The following is a 17,767-nucleotide window of genomic DNA, read 5'->3' as shown; positions in this document are numbered from 1 at the left end:
GGTCTGCTACCACGCACGTGCTATTTTGTGACCCACATCACAAAATTCTTAAACAACTTATACATACATGTACCTTGGTTGTGATGTAAGAGGAGCGCTTGCGTGTTGGAGTGAGCGCTTGTTTTAGTGTGGTGGCTAACACGAGAGACTGATTGAATTATACACGATGCAATTTATCCCTTAGTTGTGAACTTTGGTCGGATTGAGGTCAATACAGGACATCTTGGTTCTGGTGACTGTGAATTATGCCAAACTTGTCTTGTATTCTAGCTAGTTTTAAATCCGAACTTGTTGGTGTTAAGTCCTGGATTGTTAAAACCAAGGTGGATAAACCTTTTGAGTCACAGGCCGGATTGGGTTAAAAAAAGCTAAAAGGCCAAAATGATTTTTTTTTGTCAATGAATAAACTATTTAATCAAATTGAATTAAAGCAATGTAATGGATTATGCCTCTTTCATGGCACTAAATTTGAAACTATGCATTGAAAAGCTTAAATTGTGACACAACTACTGGTAAAATAAAATAAACACTTAGCAAGGAAAGAAAAATGTAGCCAGCTTTGAATGTTGGAGCCAATAGGGACAAAAGTAGTGACAAAACAACACTTTATTATTATTAGTACTGTTTAAAAACATTTTTGTTTGGTGGGCTCAATGAAAAAGCCTGAAGGGCCGCAATTGGCCCACGGGCTATAGTTTTCCTGACCCTGGTATAAATTGTTTAATTGAAACCCTCATTTGATAAAGAGCTTCATTATTCACGTGTGTTGCCTGAAATATATTTTTATTCTTGTGGTAAAATGATTCCTTAATGATTGGGGAATGCTATTACCTAAAACCATTTCAACAGTAACTAATAGTTTGTTTGTTTTCTACTCGCGACTGCCACCTCTGGTCTTAAGTGTAACTGCAATCTCTGTTTCATACGTCTTCTTGACATGAGAATTTCTTTGCAGCCATGTGAAACAAACGTGTCTCGGTTTTTTTATCATTTACTTTTATGCCTTGGTTTGTTCACATTGTAAGCACTGCAGGTTACAAGAATTAGTTTGCAAGTTCAGAATCCAGGTGTCCAACTCAATGCTCGTGGACTAGATTTTGAAAACATTCCATAGGGCAAAAATAGTATTAAAAAAAAAATTTAAAAAAAAGAAAGAAAATCAAGAGCACAACAAGTGCAGCTAACTATAGACCAGTTAGCTTGACTAGCTGCGTCTGTAAAGTGTTTGAGAGAATTATTTCAGATGCCGTATGGAAATTTATACAGGAGCACAATCTTTTTACGTTTAAGCAACATGGGTTTAGGTCCGGACATTCTACCATGACTAACTTGATAGCTCATTTGAATAATATTACCAGTATGTTTTTCGTTCGCAATATGGCTGGTCATGTTGTTTACTTAGACTTTTGCAAGGCTTTTGATAAAGTGTCTCATGTCAAGGTTTTACAAAAACTGAAATGTTATGGTATTAGTGAAAAACTCCTTGAATGGATAACTGCATACTTGTCAAATCGTAAACAATGCGTAAAAATTGACGATGTTCTTTTAGCGTGGTCGGAAGTTTGTAGTGGGGTACCGCAGGGCTCAGTACTAGGACCATTATTATTCCTGTCTGTTGTGAACAACCTACCCGAGGTCATTCAAAGTAGTGAAATCTCAATTTTTGTTTGATGCTAAACTGTCGGCTTTCTTCCCCAAAACCCAGGTTGCAGGAACAATTGATTCTCTTCAAAATGATATTAAATACGTTTTTCTTTGGGCCGAACAGTAGCAACTGCAACTGTTATCTCATAAATGCTTAGAACAGTCGTTTTTTTCATGGTTCTGTTCCGCTGTATACCATTAATAATCATAATTTGAATGTTGTTACTGAACATAAGGATCTGGGTGTCACTCTTACTTCAAACCAAAAGTTTATCACACATACTGCCAAAATTACCAACAAAGCCAATAACGTAGCATCAAACATTTACATACATTTTTACAACAAGAACCCAGCATTCTTAGTTTGAATGTTTTGCGTGTATGTTAGAATATAATAGCGTTGTGTGGAACCCTTACTTACTCAAAAACATCAACCTACTGGAAGGAGTTAAACGTCGGCATACGAAGCGGATACCTGGGATGCACAATTTGTCATATCCGGAAAGACTACAAAAGCTGAACTTGGACTTTTTGGAGCTCCGCAGAATTCGATTTGATTTAATTTTTGTGTTAAAAGTACTACATGGAATGATCAATGTGCCCTTTGATCAATTTTTTGAGTTCTGTCGTGTTGATGGTTTACGTGGCCACAGATATAAGTTACAGGTGCCTAGACCTACCAGCAACTTGCATGGAAACTTTATTTCTTTCAGGATACCAAAAATTTGGAATTTTTTGCCTGACCGGGTTGTTAGTGCAAATTCGGTGTAAACTTTTAAGCAAAGGTTGGCACTTAACAAGGAAAATACAAAGTAATGGTTGAAACAGTAACCATAGTGGTCCCACATTACAAAGTTTTAACCCAGCCAATCCATACAAAAGAGCTTGATTGAGACCCGATACCTATCTTGAGTATCTGCTCGAGACACCTGCAGTAAAAAGTATGTTAGAATCAAGATTCAATGTGCCCAAAACTGGAACGCTTTACACTTACGTAGTGTAAATCCCTCTCTTCTGTTTGCAGTCACATTAAAAATACACCTCTGTGGCATTTTGAACCTTATATACTCCAGGTGAAATTTTACCGACCTAGTTTGTTTTTGTAAAATGATGGTGGGATGTTCAGACGTGTCCTAAGGGATGAGCAGGGCACCCGTATGATGCGGCAGGGGTAAACCAGTGAAAGCTGTCGGGCCCTGCTGTTGAACAGAAGAGTGTGTTGTGTCACCCTGACCCGAGCGGCACGGGCGCATTCTTGTGTCCCGTTTCATCTGGAGGGACGAAAGCATGACCAACTTGAGTGCCAAGGTGCTTAACCTGTTTGGGTGTTTGGGCATTTGGGTTGGCCATTAGGGTGGTCCTTAATGGGGGTCGAAATTTTTTTTTTTTAAATATTGGGCTCTGACCCCCCGCATATGTTCTTATATCGATAAAAACACACTGTGTGCAATTTTGAACAATTTGGATAATATTTAGAGGTAGCTCAACGACTTTGAAATTTCCCAAAATGGTACAATTTTGGCAATTTTCGAGAAAAAACGGAAATCTTAACCCTATGTGTACGGCGTTTTAGAACATCCAATTTCAGTCCATTGCTTATAATTGTAACACAAGAAAAGTTACAAGTAACTTTGTACACTAGGTCTGATATAATGTGCGAAAAATCCTTATTTTTCATACCAAAATTTCAGAGGCCTTGAGCGACCTCTAAATATCCTTTGATTTTGATGAAACTTTGCCTAATTACGTTTTGTATATATTGGAACATATTCAAGGGGTCAGAGCATGAAATTTTAAAAGTCGAAAAATAAGGACCACCCTATTGGCCATGGTCCAAAAAAAATTGTGTGTGTTTTTGCCTACCTTTTCCCTTTTTATTTTCTTTGTTTTTGTATGTATTTGTCTTGCTGTCGGTCACCCCTCTCAAGGGATATGACCAGGATAGATAGATAAATAGATAGATAGCTAGATCGATAGTTTGTTTTAGGTGTTTTCTTTCTAATGTAAATTAATTTATATAGAAAATAACCCAAAGTAAAACTGAATATTTGATAGGGATTAAGCAAGTATATCTAGGATGTTTTGCTTGCAAGTTTCGTTGTTTGTTCTCCCTTGCATTGACAGAGACAAGTGTGTTGATGGATTTGGAAATTAGTGATAAATATTCAAGCACAGCCAACATGAACAAAGCCCTAAATATTCATTTTCAGGAACACTAATGCCATAATTCAATTTGTTATATTGTTGATTTGCTATGAGACCAAGGTGTGCCCTGCCCCTTGTCCCAAGTCCGCCAGGGTAGGCTCCCCTGACACAACATAAGCGTTGTAGGATATTGATGGATGGATGTAGGAAGGGGAAAGCTTAAAAGCAGAGCCAAAAAGGCCTGTCCTAAGCTAAGCCAAGTACTCTGGTCGCTAATTAAAGCGAGCATGCAGCCAAAGCCCAGGTCTTGTGTGAGTTCATGTCTCGGGCCAAAAGAGGAGATGGAAATAGTAGCGGGGTTTTCTAACAGGCACTCTAGGCGGCCAATCCATCATCTGCTGGCTCTTAGCACTACCGGCACGCGGACGCCTTGCGGTCAAACAACCGACTGACCCGGTTCGGCCGCAGGGCCACAGTCCCTGCTCGCTGCAGTGCCATTCTGTCGGTCACGGCGCCTGCCAACCTTCAGCACGCTTCCCCCAGAATATTTCATCACCCACAGGAGGAGAAAAACACCAAAACATAGAGAGCCAGAGAGAGAAGGCGGAGCGAGCAGGGGAGAGTCGAGAAAAGCAGTCGGACTCTGTTCTCCAGAGCAGTGGTCTGCAACCACGGAGCCGCACGCCGAACCCGGGCCGTGGGTAGTTCGCTACCTGGCCACAAGTAAAGAAAAATAAGCTCCATTATTTTTTCCAATTGTTGTTTTACTGACACTCCCACTTTTCAGACTCATCTTGAACCAAGGTTGAAGTCGTAAGCTTGAAATCAAATCAGCCTTCAGAGACTGCAAGGTCTTCCGTGCTGGCCTAAAAAAATTATGAATCAAGTGATGTTATTCTTTTTTGTCCATCAATAATTCTTAAATAATCCCAAATCGTCCGTCAACTTCCTTTCATTGCATCTCACTGGTCGCGCTGCTTCCAGATAAGTGCTTTAATATTTAAGCATTTAACCATTATTATTTCAGCCATTATTTGTTGTTAGGCTCAGAAATCTGCTTAGAGGCCTTCACAAAATATCCTGCAAGCCGTGTTAAAAAAGCTGTTGGTTAAGCCGATCAGATTCCAAGTTTGTCTCTGATAGTTTGCAAGCAGTCATAGGAAATATGTGACCGGTTTTACAAACTATACTTGGCTAGGTGGCCGTAATCCAGCACAGCAATCACGCAAACAGCCGTTAAATTTGAGGAGACCAGACATGGGGACTTGAGACTTAGTGACTTGGACTCGAGTCGACTCGAGTCGCTGTTTTTATGACTTGTGACTTGACTTGGACTTGGCAATCTAAGACTCGGGACTTGACTTGTGACTTGACTTGCCCAAGAAAAAAATACTTGGGACTTACTTGGGACTTGAAGGTGAAGACTTGAGACTTACTTGAGACTTGCACATGTGTGACTTGGTCCCATGTCTGGAGGAGACTGAATTGCACGGAAAGGTTGGACAACAAGTGAGTAAGCCTTTCGCAAGTTGTAAATATTTTGTCTGCCACTTTCAGTCTAGAGCAGGGGTCAGGAACCTTTTTGACTCAAAGAGCCATAAAAGCAAAATATATTAATTTTATTTTGGGAAAGAGCCACAAAATATATTATGAGACAAATTTACTAAATTGCTAAACCCGCGCCCCAGACAAAAGCTTAGTCTTCAGCACATTTATTTTTGATGATTTGATAAAAATTATGAAAAGAGAATAATGCCAGAGCCCGTGTCGCAAAATCAACAAACATACCATTTTAAACTTGTGTCTTTCTTGCAATTACTCAAGATCGGTTAAACTCATTTTGACCCTTTTTTTCATACATATTGGTTTCAAAACCAGATGTAAGCTGTTATTTTGTAAAAACGTCACAACATTCTGCAAACAGGGAGCCTGATGTGCTTATGTATGGCGCAGACGGCGTAGGGCGAGAGATGGGAGGGAGTGCTTGCACTTTTTGCATAGCTCCACCCATCCCTCCCACTCACCCAATCAAAAAACTTTAAATTCTCTTCCGGTGTTTTGGCGTATTTACAGTGTGTTCTGTGGATTCATCATAAGGTATCTGAACACTGAAGACAGATAATATAGTGAGGTTTTATATAACAGATTCTTTAGCGATGTACAGCCAGAACGAGTTTTTTTTTTTTTTTCGTGTGACACCTTGACTGTAAATTGTAGTGAAAACATGCCCTATATATTTTGCCAAGCACTACTTCAATGTCAGCTTTGGTTTGGCTTTGTGTGTATCTGAACAGGATTAGTAGCTTACGTTTTGGACGAGATGGAGAAAATTTGCATGCAATCATATTTGTCTCCGAGCCACAGGTACTTATAGAAAGAGCCATATATGGCTCGCGACCCATAGGTTCCCGACCCCTGGTCTAGAGGTAAGATCTTAAGCACAAGCCCAAGCCCATCCCGACACAATCCGAATTTTGGGCCAGGTCGGGACTTAAAATGTTAGTCATTGTGTTTGGGTTTTATTATGCCATGTCACTGTTCTATTTTGTCTGTGTTCATACAGTTTTGTTTAACTTAGATATGGTTATAAAAGACAGGCTTTATGTGTCACGTCCCCGCGGCACGAGGCCCTTCGCGCCCCTCCTGCTTATTTTGTCACCGCCACCGAGTGGACCCGGCTGTGCCAGGCGGCGTCGGACCCAGAGAACCGGGCGTGCGGCAGGATCTGGGGTCAGCCCATATCACTTCTCCTCCACTTAAGTCCTCACAAATAAAAAGGAAATTTCACTTCCAGGAACCGGCTCAAAGAGCCAGTAAGTTCGCAAATAACACATCACACTACTTAAGACTGGAGCTGAAGGCCTAGGTGTAACCTGTACAGCCTCACCTCTGAAAATTAGTGTTGTTTCCACGGGCAGGAGCAATTGACTGTCAAGCAACTGTCACGTTGGAAACAAGGATTCTTGCCCAACCAGCCATTTAGTGTGGAGAATGGTCAACTACAGAACGTCATGCTAGAAAAGGCAGGTCCAAAGTCCAACCTGAGGAACAGTAAAAGCCTGTGAGCAAATTTTTACCGGCCTGCGGCCTCTCATAAAATTAATAATGCGTGGCCTGCCAGTAATATTGACCGCAGTATGAAATACATTTAAACAACATACAAAAAAATTCACCATTTCACCAGATGATAGCAGTAGTCCTACCTTGCCCTTGGCTTCTGAAGAGAATTCTACCCCACCCCATTTCTCACACGGTAAATAAAAAAGGAAAGTTGACTCTGAGGGCTGCTGCTTCCTGGATAAATGGAAAATGTAGTGTGTAGTATGATTTTACAAAAATCTGAATCAACTGCGTCTTCCCAATTTGCCAAGAGACTGTGGCTGTTTTCAAAGACTATAATATCAAGAGGCACTGTCAGACAAAACATGCGGACTGCAAAAAGCTAACTGGAAACAAATGCTTTTACACGAGACTGTGCCAGTCAAATGAAAATACTGCAAAGGCGAGCTAAGAGGTCAAGATGCTAATCACAAAGCACTGCAAACCTTTCAAAGACAGTGGATTTATTAAAGACTGTTAAAAGAATGCCAGGAAGAATAGTTGGCCCCCACACATTTTCAGCTTCCGAAAACTGGCCAGCTTTCTGAAAAGATTGCACACCCCTTGCTTGAACAATAGTAAACAAACCGCTATAGAAAAATATTTGGGCAAAGGAATTTGGGGATGTATGGGTCCCTAATTCAATAAGACGACACGGAGACCATACAACATCAACTTTTTTTCAAAGGTTTGGTTCATTTTGTGAGTTTGTGTTTCTAATTACTAGGCACGTGGATGGACGTGACTTTTTGCGTTAAACATTACAATAGTGACCATGGTGTTTTGGTATTAGCATGTCCGCCTCACAGTTCGGAGTTCCCGGGTTCAATTCCAGCTACCGGCCTCCTTGTTCTCCCGATGCCCTAGAGCACTTCGGTTTCCCCCTCACATTCCAAAAACATGACTGGAATGGGCCCAGCGCTCCCGCAATCCTCGTTAGAATAAGCCAGGGGTTGGTATCCCAAAATGCTGAGAGAGCCATATTGGACCAAAAAAAGCAATTAACAAATATGTCCAGCAACAATTCTGGAATGGTTACAGTCTATACCACTAGGAAACACTAAATGTTACATACTGTCTCTTTAATGAATTGCAGTATGTTTCATTGCGTTGATAAAATTACAGGAATCCAATTTTTAATGTCACTTTTATTCTGAGGAGTCAAAAAAAGAAATAGAACATAACATAACATGCATTTTATCTGGGCAACAAAAAGAGTGTAATAAAATGAAATAGTAAAAGACACCGCACAAAAAACTGAAAAACTCTTGGAAAAACACTACCTCATACGAATGTAAAATGGTACTCATGTCTATGTTTCTTGCACATAGAATAGAATAGAATAGAATAGAATAGAATATACCTTTATTGTCATTGCTACAAATGGGCTAACATATTGTGACAACGAAATTGGGCATGACACTCCAGTTTTACACATTCATAGTGAGGTATGAGCAAGAAGATAAAGGAACAGAGAAGATAATGTTATAAGACAAGGGGGATAAGGCTATAGTTATAATTTACATGGTATTTACACAAGAAATGTCGGCATGTGGGATGTTACATACAGGGTTGTCGTGATAACGTTGGTATCGTAACGGTTGTGCAATATTGCATTTGGTGCAAAGTCATCATAGTGCAAAAATAGTCAGCATATGCATTGGTGCAAACATAGACATCATAGTGCAGAAACAGGAAATGGTCAGACATTGTGCATTTTGAGCATTAAACGTAGTGCAGTCGACATGTGCAAGAACAAGACATGAGTAACATTATATTCGTATGAGGTAGTGTTGGCACGAGTTTTCAGGTTGACTGTACTATGTTTACTGCTCACCTTGCACAATGTTGACCATTTTTTTGCACTATGATGACTATTTTTTGCACCAAATGCACATGTTGACTATTTTTTGCACTATGATGACTATTTTTGCACCAAATGCACAATTGCACAAACCCTTACGATACCAACTGGATTACGATACCAAACTGTATGTAACTTTCTACATGCCGACATTTCTTGTGTAAATATTGTGTAAATTATAACTATAACCTTATCCTCCTTGTTTTATAACCTTATCTTCTCTGTTTCTTTATCTTCTTGGCTTTTTTACCTCACTGGGGATGTGTGAAACTGAAGTGTCATGCCCAATTTCGTTGTCACAATATGTTAACCCATTTTGTAACAATGACAATAAAGGTATATTCTATTCTATTCTAAAAATAGCAGCTTGTGAATTTTGAAAGGGGTGACTTTGTGATACTATAAAAGGGGCGGAGCTTTGACCGCACAGCTCTTTGATTATGGAACAGTGAACAGAAAGGAAAAGTAGCGGAGGAGACCGGTATTTGTTTTTAGCATTGCAGTTAAGTTCCCCAGGCAGGAGTTCAAGCCTGAGAGCCATGACTCCCTGTCAAAATATAAGACGTTGCTGCATTTAAGGTAACAACCTTGATCGGATGTCTTTTCAACCTCAATTTTAGTGAGAGAGCAAAACAAAAAATACATTTCCCTTCCCGACCGTTTTCAACTCAGAAACATTTTTGGAAAGGAGTCTCTGCAGTGCTAAAAAGCTGCAGACGGCTTCTGAGCTGCGGATCGCCAACTCACGCATAATTGGTTCGAAAAATTAATGAATGTGATTTTGGTGTGATATTACTGGGACATCTAAATGTTCCACATGACAGCACAGTAATAAAAGGTGGTGTCTGTTACTTCAAAATATTCTACTTGCTGATTCCATCTTCTGGATTAAATCTTTAGGCAGCCTTTGTCAAACTGCTTCTATAGCGTGTGCAAACTGTGCATGTATGTGTCTGTCTTAGATGCGCTGGAATAAACTCTTTCATCTTTTGGAGGGTTTGGGTTGAAATTTGAACTGTATTTGATACAGTCATTTTTCTTACATGTACTATTTTAATCCAGGAATAAAAGGAACCCGCAACCACACACGCAAACTCACTCTCCTTTCCCCATTCCCCCAATACCCCCGGCCTCCTCTCCTCAAGCATAATATCTCGGGTGCACCCGAATAAACTCTTCTTGTTTCATTTTTTTGGGCGTTTAGGTCTAACTGTATTTGAAACAGTCCTTTTCTTACTTTCACTATTTTCATCCTGGAATAAAAGAAACCATCCCCCCCCACACACACACTCCCCCTTTCCTCCAGGGTATTGTGCTGCGTGGCGAGAACACCAATAATAAAAGTGAAATAAAAGCAGATAGGTGCCGTGAGAAAAAATATATAATTCAGTTTGAACTTTGAACTCAGGTGGGCATTTTCAACACATACTTAATAGAGAAAAGATTATATTTTAAACTTTTCAAGGACACCTCAAACTACGTTTTTGTTGCTATTTTCATAAAATGTTTTAATTGCTTTTAGGGTATTTGTTAATATTTTTTTAGAAAACTTACAAATATGTTTAATGAAAATATTGTCAGACAATGAACCGCTCCATGTTACAGAAAAGGTTGCGGACCACTGCCCCAGAAAAAGAAAACTTGTTGGTGGTACTTACATACTCAGGCTCCGGTTTGATCTCCAGGGAGAAATTCTGTTGGTCTGTCAGAAGTGGTCCGGGCAATTCCTCCATCTTAAAGCTTTTAATTCTCTTCTGCTGCTCCCGTCGTAGAATCTCAGCTTTGGCCGAGGGGAGGAAGGCATTAAACGGTGATCTCGGGGGTCCCGCCAGTCTGCTGTGCATCTTTTGGAAGACAATGCTGCTAGAGTTGCGCTCCTCTTCCTGAGTCTCGACGGTCTCTGCCGGTGTTTTGAAAGAACACGTGGTTGTTATCTGTGCTGTGTTTTGGTTGAACCACCTTCGGATAGTCGTCAAGAAATGATAAATCGAATCCATTGTTTACATTTTCAAACTAAAAAAACAACAATATTTTCGTAAACCATCCACTTCAAACTATCAGGGCACAAAGTACACCAGCTTACCCTCCTCGTCTGGTGTCAAAGGAATTGAACGGTGATCCTGGAACTACGTCCTCACATTTGGCATGGCTCCCCAAACAATATCAGTGACCTTGCTCCTTCCCTACCAAAAAAACAATTTTTGACATGCCCAATTACATTTTAGGTGCAGCTCTCTTTGCCTTCTGTCAAAGCCAATGGCGACCTTTCAGCAAGCACGTGATGATGCTGAACCTTGTATACTGCAGACCAGTGTTTCTCAGCTGATGGGACCTGTTTTGATTGGGTCGTAAGCCTTTGCCTTGGCAGAATAATGCTACGAAAATGTAAAAAAGTAACTAAGGGTCAATTACATTTAAAAGGGGCGGAGCTTGGCCCGCACAGCTCTTTGATTATGGAACAGTACATTTCCAAAAGCATCAGTGGGGGGATTTGGCCAAAAACGGTGGTATATAAATGGAAAAAGCGTTGAGAAAAACAGTGTTGCACAATAATCGATGGCTCCGCTCCCAGTAAGATCTATAATTATCCATCAGTTCTACAATATGGGGTGGAAAAACTCCCTGACTCATGTCAACAGTGGTTTTTTTGGAATCCAAATTTCAAAAATAGCTCATCATAACTACTTTGTCCAAATCAGGGATCAGCCACCAAACATTTTGACAGCACCACAACAGACCCAAAAACAAAAGAAAAACAAATTTGTTGAGCCTCAAAACAAAAGCCTTGTAAACACTCTTCTCAAAATGAAAAGATGATCGAAACATAAAAGTTAGTCATTTGATATTTAGGATTTATTCTTTTTTTGCCCCGCCCCTTTTTGTGCTTGTCCCCTTTATAAGTTGATAGTTATTGGTTTTTAAAAAATCTTTTATAAAGTACTGCTCTTTTATTTGTTAAACAAATACTTGAATCCGTAAACTGAGTAATACATATGTTGATTCACTGTTTAAGAAATAAATAAGGGTTTCTGCCTTTTTGATGATTACGGGACATATTTGGAACACCACCCCGCGAAACACCAGGGATGACTGTTTTTCTCTCCCCATCTTTTCCAAAATTCAAACATTTCTCAAAAAGCTAAAGATTTATTTATTTTGAAGCGCTTTCCCAATTTTGAGTCATTAGGTGAACAAGCCCCCCCAATTCCGATGGGTAGCAATGCTGTAATTCTCAGGTATGACTCGGCCGAGGTTTGAATCTGTGACTGCCCAGTCCCGGGGCGGGTACCCTACCTCAAGGCCACCAAGCTGGTCCGGGTAAATGCTAAAGAGCTGCATGGTGCTGCCCACCGATCAAAATAAAGCCCCTTAAGTCAACCCTACACAGTTCCTTAGCACTAGGTTGCTTCAAGAGAGTGTAAAAGGAATTATATTGTTACTTCGGCATACAACGAGAAAAAACTAAAAAGCATGTACCATTTATCGGGACACATTTTGCAAATTTGAAAAGGGTGCCAGCTCAGTCCACACGGACAGCTTAGCTACATTCTCACTTTGGCAGCTCACATTGAAGACCCTCTTGTCCCCTCACCTCTAGCACTTAATTAGAAGCTTATAAAGGTCCACTATGGGCCATAAAGACAAGCCTGTGCTCAATTCACGCGCGGTTCCAAAGTTTTCAATGCACGCCAGTGTGCGCGTGCGTATGCCATTAAAGCCAGCCATCAAGGGGTGAGTGAGACGAAAGTTTGGGTATCGATCCGAACCAAGCAAATACAGGATAGTATTGATCGATACCGATCCAATACCAATACTTTTTGCTTGAAAATATCATGAACTTTGAATAATTGAACCCTTCACTTCTTGAGTTAGCATATAGTTCCTGTTAACACAGCACAAAGAAAACTTCAACACTATGAATAAATAAATCAATATAAATATTCATATTACAACTGTCTGAGAACAAAAGCCAAGAGAGTCAAACCAAAAAAGAAATGCATACAGAGACCAGTGTTTCTCAACTAGTCTCAATTCACCAACACAAACACACACACACGCCTTAATCACAAGTAAAAGGATATATTCACATTTTACTTTAAGGAAAATGACCAACCCAATCAACTCAACTTGAAGTCGTAATATTCCCTACATATTATGTAATACTCATCTCATCTCATCTCATTAGCCGTACCGCTTATCCTCATTAGGGTCGCGGGGCGGCTGGAGCCCATCCCAGCCATCTGCGGGCAGTGGGCAGGGGACACCATGAACTGGTTGCCAGCCAATCGCAGGGCACACGGGTACAGACAACTCATTCGCTCATTCACACCTAGGGACAATTTGGACCGGCCAATTCACCTGAAATGCATGTTTTTGGAACGTGGGAGGAAACCGGAGTGCCCGGAGGAAACCCACGCAAGCACGGGGAGAACATACAGGGAGTGCAGAATTATTAGGCAAATGAGTATTTTGACCACATCATCCTCTTTATGCATGTTGTCTTACTCCAAGCTGTATAGGCTCGAAAGCCTACTACCAATTAAGCATATCAGGTGATGTGCATCTCTGTAATGAGAAGGGGTGTGGTCTAATGACATCAACACCCTATATCAGGTGTGCATAATTATTAGGCAACTTCCTTTCCTTTGGCAAAATGGGTCAGAAGAGGGACTTGACAGGCTCTGAAAAGTCAAAAATAGTGAGATATCTTGCAGAGGGATGCAGCACTCTTAAAATTGCCAAGCTTCTGAAGCGTGATCATCGAACAATCAAGCGTTACATTCAAAATAGTCAACAGGGTCGCAAGAAGCATGTAGAAAAACCAAGGCGCAAAATAACTGCCCGTGAACTGACAAAAGTCAAGCATACAGCTGCCAAGATGCCACTTGCCACCAGTTTTGCCATATTTCAGAGCTGCAACATCACTGGAGTGCCCAAAAGCACAAGGTGTGCAATACTCAGAGACATGGCCAAGGTAAGAAAGGCTGAAAAACGACCACCACTGAACAAGACACACAAGCTGAAACGTCAAGACTGGGCCAAGAAAAATCTCAAGACGGATTTTTCTAAGGTTTTATGGACTGATGAAATGAGAGTGAGTCTTGATGGGCCAGATGGATGGGCCCGTGGCTGGATCGGTAAAGGGCAGAGAGCTCCAGTCCGCCTCAGACGCCAGCAAGGTGGAGGTGGGGTACTGGTATGGGCTGGTATCATCAAAGATGAGCTTGTGGGGCCTTTTCGGGTTGAGGATGGACTCAAGCTCAACTCCCAGTCCTACTGCCAGTTTCTGGAAGACACCTTCTTCAAGCAGTGGTACAGGAAGAAGTCCGCATCCTTCAAGAAAAACATGATTTTCATGCAGGACAACGCTCCATCACACGCATCCAAGTACTCCACAGCGTGGCTGGCAAGAAAGGGTCTAAAAGAAGAAAAACTAATGACATGGCCTCCTTGTTCACCTGATCTGAACCCCATAGAGAACCTGTGGTCCCTCATCAAATGTGAGATTTACAAGGAGGGAAAACAGTACACCTCTCTGAACAGTGTCTGGGACGCTGTGGTTGCTGCTGCACGCAATGTTGATCGTGAACAGATCAAAGCACTGACAGAATCCATGGATGGCAGGCTTTTGAGTGTCCTTGCAAAGAAAGGTGGCTATATTGGTCACTGATTTGTTTTTGTTTTGTTTTTGAATGTCAGACATGTATATTTGTGAATGTTGAGCTGTTATATTGGTTTCCCTGATGAAAATAAATAATTGAAATGGGTATACATTTGTTTTTTGTTAAGTTGCCTAATAATTATGCACAGTAATAGTCACCTGCACACACAGATATCCTCCTAAAATAGCTAAAACTAAAAAAGCCCCACTCCAACTTCCAAAATATTCAGCTTTGATATTAATGAGACTTTTGGGTTCATTAAGAACATGGTTGTTGTTCAATAATAAAATTAATCCTCAAAAATACAACTTGCCTAATAATTCTGCACTCCCTGTACAAACTCCGCACAGGAAATCTGGAGCTGGATTTGAACCCACGACAGGTTCCCATGACATGAACTGTGCCGCACAAGCGCTAACCACTGCGCTGCCGTGCTGCCTTATTATGTAATACTAAAATATAATATAATATCATATCATATAATATCTCATCTTATCTCATCTCATCTCATTAGCTGCACTGCTTATCCTCAGTAGGGTCGCGGGCATGCTGGAGCCCATCCCGGCAATCAACTCGCTCGCTCATTCACACCTAGGAACAATTTGGACCGGCCAATCCACCTGAAATGCATGTCTTTGGAATGTGGGAGGAACCCGGAGTGCCTGGAAAAAACCCACGCAAGCACAGGGAGAACATGCAATCTCCGCAAAGGAAGTCCGGGATCTGGATTTGAACCCACACAGGATGTTCCCAAGGCCTTGGAACTGTGCCGCACACGCGCTAACCACTGCGCCACCGTGCTGCCCTATAATATAATATAATATAATATAATATAATATAATATAATATAATATAATATAATATAATATAATATAATATAACATGGCAGCACGGCGGCGCAGTGGTTACCGCTTGTGCGGCACAGTTAAATGTCTCGGGAACCTGTCGTGGGTTCAAATCCAGCTCCAGACTTCCTGTGCGGAGTTTGTATGTTCTCCCCGTGCTTGCGTGGGTTTCCTCCGGGCACTCCGGTTTCCTCCCACATTCCAAAAACATGCATTTCAGGTGAATTGGCCGGTCCAAATTGTCCCTAGGTGTGAATGAGCGAATGAGCTGTCTGTCCCTGTGTGCACTGCGACGGGCTGGCAACCAGTTCAGGGTGTCCCCTGCCCACTGCCCGGAGATGGCAGGGATGGGCTCCAGCCCCCCCCTGCGACCCTAATGAGGATAAGCGGTACGGCTAATGAGATGAGATGAGATAATATAATATAATATAATATAATATAATATAATATAATATAATATAGCAACCAGTCCAGGGTGTCCCCTGCCCACTGCCTGATGATTGCTGGGATGGGCTCCAGCATCCCCGCGACCCTACTTAGGATAAGCGGTGCAGCTGATGAGATGAGATGAGATGAGATAATATAATATAATATAATATAATATAATATAATATAATATAATATAATATAATATAATATAATATAATATAATATAATTTAATAAAATATAATATAATATAATATAATATAATATAATATTCTAAACTGGTGAGGAAAGCGAGCTCTGTTGTGGGCATAGAGCTGGACAGCCTGAAAAACAGTTGCTGAGAGACAGGCACTGAAAAAGCTGCGGTCAATCATGGACAATTCATCACATCCACTAAACAGCATCATCTCCAAACGGAAGAGCAGCTTCAGCGACAGACTGCTGTTACAGTCTTGTTTCACGGACAGACTGAGGAGATAATTTCTTCCTCATGCCATGAGGCTCTTTAACTCCACTCGGGGGAGTAAAAACCCACATGAAACCACACCCCCACGTTGCATATTACGGTATTTTTATTACAGTGTGTATTTTATGTAGCACTATCTAAATACTCTATATCAACACGTTACATTGTGTATTTATGTATTATATTCCTTTTACTTTATTATTGTTTTATTTTCAACTCAAGGATACTGCTGGAAGTTTGAATTTCCCTACGGGGATGAATAAAGTATCTATCTATCTATCTATCTATCTATCTATCTATCTATCTATCTATCTATCTATCTATCTATCTATCTATCTATCTATCTATCTATCTATCTATCTATCTATCTATCTATCTATCTATCTATCTATCTATCTATCTACATAACACACTGATATTTTTGTCCTCCTTTGTCTTCAAAATAGTTAAATCCATATCTCATATATCTTTCACTGTATCTGTGTTTGGTTATGTTCAACATGTGCAAACAAACTTAACCTGTATTTTTCTGTGGTGGGAAATGGTGGATGTCAAATCGCATTTGCAAAGCTTTATTGCCATCTCCTGTTAAGGAGTGTAATTGACAGTGAGTTACTTTTTTTCCCTTAGCATTATTTGACCAAAGACCTTTGATAAAAGGTCCCCGGCCCGCTTTTGGGTCCTAACCCACCAGTTGAGAAACTCTGATCCAGATAAATAAAATACTGTCCATTGCACAATCTTTTGAAAATTAAGTCAGCAAAACAAATAAACTGTCAGTTGTCTCTAAGCTTTGTTGCCATAGTGACACAAGTTTTTGTTCAGGAACAGTAACACATGCACATTTGAGTTGCAGCTCATTGCTTTCTGCGAGGTGAGCTCTTGGTTTTTCAAGTGCTCATGCCAATTTAGGTTGTTGCTACAGTAGGAAACTACTTTACTGTACAAATTATTGTCTTTATTTTTAGTCGACAAAAAGTCCACACCTTATGCTCGCTTCTGTAATTTTCAGCTTCTGGTAGGTAGCTTTGGCCCTTGTGGCTGGCAGGCAAGATTTAGGTTAGGTTTAGAGAGAGATGCTAAAAGTGCGCCTTTCAGTTACACACTCTGGCATAAACTTAGAATGGCCGAGGGTGAGAGAAAGGGCTGTGCTATCAACAAAGAAATATGGCACTATGAGGAAATTGGTGTAGGAGCGAAGTATTAACATATCTGTCAACCTGTACGGTTTTGCCGTACAAAGTACATTTATTATGCATTTTAAGACGTGTACCACGTACAAGAAAATCTGTACGGAAAAACGCAAATTTGTCAATTATGGGTACCATCCGGTATACACCGACTATCACGAAACGGCAAATCCATCAAGTCAAACGAGTTCGAGTTGTGTCCCGGCTTCTCCGTGTTACATGTCGAAGTGTCCTTGGGTAAGACACTGAACCCCTAATACCCCCAATAAGCAGGTTAGTGCCTTACATGGCTGCACGGACGCTATTGGGAAATGTGAAGCACACTGTAAAGCGCTTTGGGAAGACTTGACTTGAAAAGCGCTATAAAAATGCAGATCATTTAATTTCATAGTGAAAGGAAGTCTGTCTCTTTTTAGAGAACTGG

The 17,767-nt window shown here is 40.7% G+C and overlaps 1 protein-coding gene across 2 annotated transcripts in view; it reads right to left on the bottom strand.

Moving 5' to 3' along the window:
• Positions 1-17,767, bottom strand: part of LOC148374601 (insulin-like growth factor-binding protein 3) — a 29,806-nt gene that overhangs the window by 11,009 nt on the left and 1,030 nt on the right. For both annotated transcript variants that reach the window (XR_015850753.1, XM_088338515.1), the window contains exon 2: positions 10,411-10,652. Coding sequence is in view for 1 of the 2 variants with exons in the window: in XM_088338515.1 (XP_088194641.1) it covers positions 10,411-10,652 (242 nt within the window). In the remaining variant the exon portion in view is untranslated. The remainder of the gene's footprint in view (positions 1-10,410; positions 10,653-17,767) is intronic.

This window comes from Urocampus carinirostris, chromosome 1, assembly GCF_059441175.1.
Source record: "Urocampus carinirostris isolate Australia breed hairy pipefish chromosome 1, RoL_Ucar_1.0, whole genome shotgun sequence".
Lineage (NCBI taxonomy): Eukaryota > Metazoa > Chordata > Actinopteri > Syngnathiformes > Syngnathidae > Urocampus > Urocampus carinirostris.
This window is presented reverse-complemented; position numbering and strand designations above follow the sequence as displayed.